We start from the raw sequence: 7,915 nt of genomic DNA on the forward strand, positions 1-7,915 counted from the left end.
CAGAGCTCATAAAAAAAACAGAGCAGACCCACAAGAGATGTTTATCCTTGTGAGACATCGCTCTTCTGTGGAATGCATTGGGGTCATGACAGGATTTTAATTTCCATGACAGTCAGCATCTAGCCTGATAGTTTTATAGACAGATATCTAGTTGTTCAAAGAGAAGAAATATGGACTTTTATGCAAATAAGCAATCCATGTGCATAATTCAGCCCAGAAGCATTCAAAATAGGCCTTCTTTTTCCTGTACTGTTGTTCACCTTTTAAAAATATATATTTGCATATTACCATCACAAACATTAGAATTTGGGGAGCTGGATAACTGTTTGTGCAAAAAAGCTTGTAGAGACATAAATATATTGTATAAATACAGTGAGGTATAATATAAAAATGTAGATATATTTTGTAAAATCACTGAGGATTATAATACAAATCCTCTTGTAAAGTAACTTTAGTTCAAATATGATTTTCAGAAGATCCTCATGAAATGCACATCGGACTTCAGAAGTTTCGTCCTGAAAATGTCTTGTGATTGGCTGATTCAGCCCTTTGATGTCTAATGTGCATGATGACCAGAATGCTCAAGTCATGTAAGTTAAGCAAGTATTGATTATCCTGATGAGAAAACTGGTTATTTCAGCAAACCAACTTGTCCCAGCTTGTCTTTTTTGCAAGATTAGTCCATGTTTAAGACAGCACTGGTTTATCCGAATCGAAACTTGGGCCAGTATTTGACTACTGGTCGATTCTTCTTTGAGACTTTCGTTATTGAGGGTGTTGGTGGATGTGGTTGTTTTTCCTGCTCTTTGTCTGTTATTGTGAATCCTTGTTCAGTCTTTTCATGTGAGTTCATCCTCGGCAGAAAATGTGTAGACACATGTTGTGACTTCACTCTCGGACTGGACCCCATTTTTGCTTTACCTCTCTTGTTAAGTGCCACGAACCACTCTCTACCAGTGCGATGGTTCTTGTGGATCACTGAGGCGTACGTGTTGTAGCTGTTCTCCTGAAACCGCTCCCTGAACTTACAGTCATCTGTAAAGCTCTCCTGGGGAAAAGGACAGGAAAAGGGGGAATGAAAAGATACAAAGATAGAAAACCAACAAGTTGTTCAGTCTGATACTGATACTCCTGTGCATGTTAATGGTCATGTTAATATGTCTTGAATCTTGGCTTTCAACACTTTGTTTGTACTTCGGCCGGAGTCCATCTGCAATGGTATTTATTTAGTGTATGGTTTCCTGTACTATTTCTACATCTTACTTTCAAATGAGATAATAACTTTTACTATTCCTAGTTTTTTTTCTGCGAGTTATTCAGCAAGTTTGTTAATGTGAGCCTACAAATAAAATAAATAGATCATTGTTGCATACTTCACCATGGAATTAAATAATTATTCTTTATTCAGAGTAGCAGTTTGTGTTATAGTAGATACCACACAACACCAGAGGACATTATCAGTGTACCAGACATGTAGTTCTTTTCCAGCTCGATTTTCATAATAAATTTTATAGACTGAGAAATAGAAAAGGCATAATGAATGTCTATGAGCTTTAATTTTCTGTATTGCAAGGATAATGATGGTGATAATGGTATTGAAAGAACAATACAGGAAAAATATGGTATTAAATATACAGTATAGATCCAACTAAAACAAATAAGAACCATTACAGTTGTGCTTATAAGTTTACATATCCCTTGCAGAATCTGTAGCATTTAAAAAAGAATAGGTAAAACCTTTCAAATCAAATCATATTTTAGTACTGTCCCGAAGATGCTGCACAAGAGATATTGTTTTTACAAATTCCACAAGAATGTTATATTTTAATATAAACTTTTACAAATGTATTTTTCTAAAATTGAATTACTTAAAATATTCTCTTTAAGCAATAATGACAATTTGCATCTTATGTAGTTGTGTATGTGTCCCTCAATATATTTGCCTGAGTGGCAAAGCTGGATGACATTGTGGGAAAAACCATGTGTGCAGAAAATGCTGGGAAATGAAAGAAGTTGTAGGACCATGTCCTAATGCACAGCTTGAATCTTAATTTATGCAGCTTCATTAAGGCAATAAAAAAAAGACAAATTCTGCAAAGGGTATGTACACTTACGAGCAGAACTGTATACGGAAGTGATCAGCTTTGGTATTGTGCTTCAATTTTACCTCAGCAATAGACAGTGCCACAGCACATCAATAAAGCTTTAACACTTTGGGCACACAATAAGTAATTACTGTGCACACACTTTGTAGGATACCACATTAGCAGCTGCTAGAGAGAGAACACTTTATGGCCTGATTGAGTTAGCCCCTCATAAAGAGAGCTAATGAAAAGCAGCAAGCAGATTATAGACACCGAGACCCAGAATGAAGCATTGAGGGGGTTTCAGAATAATTGCAAGTCTTACTTTTATCTCCTAGCTCAAAGTCATCAAAACTGACTTTCCAATCAAAGACTGGGGTGACTGACAGAAGCAGAGCTTTGTTTGTGTGGGCTGAAAACTCATTAGGCTATGAAATAACTTTATCCTTCCAGGGCGCAGGAAAGCAGGACACATGCTTGTTTGTAGGCAATCTATGGTTATGTGCAAGCCTCTCTCCTTAGGTAGGCTTTCAGAAATGTAGCCATACACTGACAAGACCAGACATCCATTAGATCTCTCTCTAGTAAATGTTTTTAAATATCTGACCAAAGCTTCGATAGTTCAATTAGATGAATTTGGTCAAATCAGCACTAGATAGCAGGCATGAAGCAAACTTAGATAAGACTACTTTATTACTGGTCTGTTATTGTCTCTTCTCTGGCTCTCTGTCGAATGTGACTCCTCTGTAGGTATATCTGATACGCAGTGTTGTAGTTGAGACCAGCTCATCCGAATCTGAGTAAAGACTTAACTACAACACCGCTGATACAAAAAAAGCTGCCCTGTGTTTCTATGGCAATGAATTCTATATATTCATTTACATTTATATTTGGGTAAAAAAGTATGAATGTGTTTGCATGGTATTACATTTTTCACAAAACATAGTTTATTAGAAATGAATATGTGCAAATACTTTTTGGGAATACTGTTAGTAGTTTGTAAACAGGCAGCTTATATTAACAACTGTACACAACCAACATTATTAAGAATTTTGGCCTCACTCTCTAAAAATACATCTGGTGGGAAACTATATCATGAATTGAATGAGGGTCAGTCCCAAGTAAGAGATCTTGCATAATTCCCAAACTCTGAAATAATAAAACTGTTCTGGTTTGCTGAAGAGTGCAGCAAAGCAGTAAATGGTGCCATTACAATATTTTCTAAACATGCCAGTCACAGCTTGACCCACCATAACTTCACATGGGCTCTCGCCCCTAAATGTGGTAATTTGCCCCCAAGACATCTGAACGTTTGTTTGATTAGGGTACATGGTTTCTGTCTTCTGGATGTGCTTTAGGACCGCCGTTTTAAACAGCAGCCAGCTGTTGAGGATATATCCTTTTATGACATTTTTTGGGGGTTATTTCGATCCATGTTTGAAGAGATAGAAGAAATCCCATATGTCTGTTCGGGTGTGTGCAAGCAGTAGACACTTTATTGTTAAGTCATGAACTTGCACAGCTGTTTGACCTGTGTCTGTTCTCTGACAGCTTTCTTTGTGAATATTATCCACAAACAATCCTTTCTCAAGATTTCCCATACTGTGGTAGCTCCACTGTTCAGCCTTGCACCACCAGCATTGAGTTATTATAGCGTTGCAGAGACAGATACGAGTAATTACATCTTGGCATGGCAGATTTGTTCCGATTCGTAAGTGTTGCTGTATTATTCAGAGTTGTTTCCTTTACCTTTAGACCATGTGAGCAAAGTTACATTTGAGTCACATCTCTGGCTCATGAGCAATCCACGTTTCATGGAATGGGAGATGGTTGCATCTCCATTTCCTTCTTGCTTTCTCACCCGCTCGCTATTGTTTTCTTAATAAATGCAGTGACCTCTTAAGCTTTGCAAAGATTATGTTAGTAATAGCTTGCTGGGTAGGTCACAAGGCATATTGTACATCTGTCTTCCTTGCCATTATCGCAGCAATAAATTGCCACTATGAAAACATCTAAATATTAAATATGACAGACAGTGCAACAAAAATCAGACGGTAAGTCATTTGATACTCCTTTGGTTAGGCCGACTTGTCTACGAAGTGAAGTGCTTGGGGTTTAAAACCCAAGCTGACAGCTATTAAATAAGCCTGTGCAACTGTAACTGGTCTGAGGAAATGAAACCCAATTCAAGTCTGACGGAGCCGCTGCAGCTGCTTTAATTACAGATGATGTCTGCAGGACTTCGGAGGCTAATCCTCAGATTTATCAGACTACTTTATTATCCGCCCCTTTTTGTAAAATTGTAAAACATTAATGTGAAGTAGGGTCCACATAAGTATAGAACAATTTATATATATATATATAAAGACATTTATAATGTTACCAAACTTTTCTGTTTCAAATAAATACAGTTCTTTTGAACTTTACATTCATCAAAGATATTAAGAAAACACATTTTCAACTGAAATATTAACCATATTATTATATGCAGTATAAAGTGTAGTAATATTTCACAATATTACTGTTTTACTGTTTGTTTGTTTTTGTTTTTTTGATTAATTAAATGTATATAATTCATGTAATGTATATAATTCTCTCTTTCTCTCTCTCTCCTTTGGGGGGAAACAAATTGGAAACAAAGACAGTTGATATTATGGGAAAGTTAAAAAATTCTAATTTTAAAGCTATATGAATACAGATTAGAGTTCCAAATACTGTTGCTTTGTTTGCATAAGTCCCAGTTCTTGCTGTTTGCATGCTAAGTGCCCTTAAAGCTGTCCAACTTTGTTTACACACATATTGATTCCCTTCCTTGCAAGATTATCAACTACCCCAGACTCGTTTTAATCTGCTCTTCCCATTAACACATGCTAATAAGCTCTGCCTTCTATCAAACAGCCCACATCCCTGCAAAGCCAGATTGCTCTGAATCTTCAGTGTGTCTCTCTACTGCTTTGTGCTGTACAAGTCTTTGTTGAGAGAATTTGCAGAGGCTCACAAATATCACAGTAAGCCGAGATTTCCTTCAAAAGTGTGTATGGGGAGTTTTTGTTCGGCATATTTGGATTGGTTTGCATCCACTTTATATTGTGTTGGGTCAGACTTACAGTCGCATGAAGCCTCCCCCTCTTGTTCATGGCTAGAAATCGGTTGCTGAAAACTCCTCGGATCCCTATGACCCCTTGGGACACGGCAAACAGCTCCAGCACACCTACAGATCGAAAAAAACACAACAATTGCAGTGACAACTGATGACCTTTATGTCCTAAGTGTCAAAGGTCAAACAATGGCCATGTTCACACACAAGCAGAAGCATAATAGTTTGGTTATGAAAGAGAATGATGATTGCATTCTTTAACCAAAGAGTCACAATTGAATTTTGAATGTGGGTTCAGGTAATATATGCAAGTTGTCTACCATGTCATTGACATATGTATGGCACGATGCATTATTAGTTGATGCCATGACTTACATCAACCTCTCTCATGTTTTAAAAAGGGCAGTATATATGGGTATTGTATGGTTGGAAAATTATGGCAGAGAATAAATAAAATAAAAAAATCAAGTGTTTTTAGCTTTATATCTTGCAGGTCAAAAGCAGGAGATATTACACAGAAATTCAGAGAACACATAAAATTCTTAAAGACACAATATGAAATCTATTGTTCTCTGACATTTTGGTTACAAGTATTATTGAATGCTATAGCAAGATAGATGAGTTCAGTTAAACATTATTCTATCCCCTCCTTCTACTGTTGTATGTACAGGACAATGTACAATCTGAGTCACATCTGTTAATAAATACATTTAACACCACACACCGACTGTGCGTATATAGCCTATATAGCCTGTTTTCTAGTCTTTTTTTCTTCTTTTATATTAGTCAGGATATTAGATCCTTTTATATGTACAGAAGAATAGAGAAACCACTGCAACGCATACTGTAAAACACACTAACATCATAAAAAATCATCCACCAGAAAAATGAACATGACTTCCCAATGCCAGTCCTACAAGTTTGGCTGCTCTTCATTTAATGTGTGTGTAGTGATAGGGTCCATATAGGGTCCAGAAATAAGCTTTTTTATTGATATTAAAGAGCCTGTTTGTTACCGCTGTTAATCATACATATAATAATATATTCTGAGGTGGTTTTACAAAAGTGAACTACATATAAGAGTTGATAGATTAATATAAAAACTGACTGGCATTTGGATATAGCATGCATCTTTTTAATATTTAGGGCATTATTATTCATTACTGTTTATTGACATTAAAAATTAGATTGGTTAGGCTGTGTTCCTTCAGAGAGATGTTTCAGGTCTGATGTTTGCTTTCTAAATATTCTGTCTGGCACATGGACTTAACACCCACAGCGAAACTCAAAGTCCTTCTTACTTTAATCTAATTTTGATCATCTGTTTGACAGTAGACTCTCTAAATAGACCTAGTACTATGGTATGTGTACCCAGCTATTCAACCATTAACAGAAATCTAGTGCATGGCATGTTAATGATGCCACTCACTCCAGCTTTCGGCTCACTGGCATTCTGATCTCAGCCGCTGCACCTGTTCCCATACCTGTAAATAAACATCCGCTCCAAACAAGAGACTCCAACCAGAGGAAGCACTATCATTCATTCAGTCAGATCAATCTGCAATAACAGCTACTTCAGCCAGTAAGTGTTTTTGCACAGCCCATCAATAAGAGTCTGTCTCTGTAACTTGTAAGGACCTTCTCTATTATGCAAAACTGTTTAAACATACATGCCATTAAAGCATTTTTAGATTCTATTTGGTCATTTGAATAATTTATCTTCATTTTGGATGTAAATTAGCACAATTTCATTCGTATTGAGTATTGGTAAACTTATTTCTATCGGAAAATCATAATCGAACACTGTGCAGGCATACTAAGTTTGAAAAAAGGCTCAATCAGTCACTAATTTGAATTTAGCTCTCCACATGTCCGTAAAGATAGGTAAATAATAACTTACTTAACGGATTAGGTTCGTGACTCCCGTTGACTCTTCCATCTGGGTGAATCTGAAGGTGGAAGCCTATTCCAACTCTACAGTACAGTCTTCCAGTCCTGCGCCCTGATACGCGCCCTTCCTCGACAAGTTGGTGCTCCAAATACGCGCGTTCAGATCCCGCAAGCACTGCAGAGCGAGGCAACTGAAAGAGGAGTAAAAGCAGGAGAGGAACGTTCATTCTTTCCAGATAGCTGTCTGTGAGCGTGCTAGGCCACTTCCAGCATTTTGCTGCTGTTCCAGCGCTCTGTTTCACTGGTGGGCATTACCCTCGGCTGCAGGAGCTGGAGCAGATCTGCTGGCAAAGAGATATTTATATCACAAATGATCTCACTGCTTGATGCGTGCCTGAGATGTGCGGGACGCTCTCTCTCATCCTCAATTTATATCAGACGAAACATTCAAACCGTCCTGAGATCTATATATCGTTGGAGATGTAACTCCAAACAGCGCGTCTCTGACCAAGGAGAGGAATGTGCAGTTATTTATTTATACTTTAACATGGGTCAGTGACAATTAATGATGTTCGAGGTGATCAAACGGAGACATATGTTAGGAATCTAGTTTAAAACACGTGGCAAGTTAGAAACGTAAGACTTGTAGTCGTGTTTTGAACGTGTTTGCCATAAAAAAAATAAACTTTATACTGTATAGCTTCAGAAAAAAATGCATTTAATGTCAAGTGGAGTAACCATGATGAGGTAGAAAGTACAAAATATGCTTCTTTCACATTGCCTATGTTTTCTTTTTTTGAAAACAAGCTTTCAGATATTTTCCAAGGTGATTACAAATCTATAT

General features: G+C 37.1%; 1 protein-coding gene across 1 annotated transcript; it reads right to left on the minus strand.

Moving 5' to 3' along the window:
* Positions 1-703: 703 nt before the first annotated feature.
* On the minus strand, positions 704-7,298 carry LOC306869849 (fibroblast growth factor 5-like; the record flags this gene model as incomplete). Its single annotated transcript, XM_079416775.1, has 3 exons — positions 704-1,048; positions 5,192-5,295; positions 7,082-7,298. 3 exons carry the CDS (start codon positions 7,296-7,298, stop codon positions 704-706), a joined length of 666 nt encoding a protein of 221 aa, XP_079272901.1.
* Positions 7,299-7,915: the final 617 nt, after the last annotated feature.

The sequence above is a fragment of the Barbus barbus genome, assembly GCF_936440315.1.
Source record: "Barbus barbus genome assembly, chromosome: 5".
NCBI lineage: Eukaryota > Metazoa > Chordata > Actinopteri > Cypriniformes > Cyprinidae > Barbus > Barbus barbus.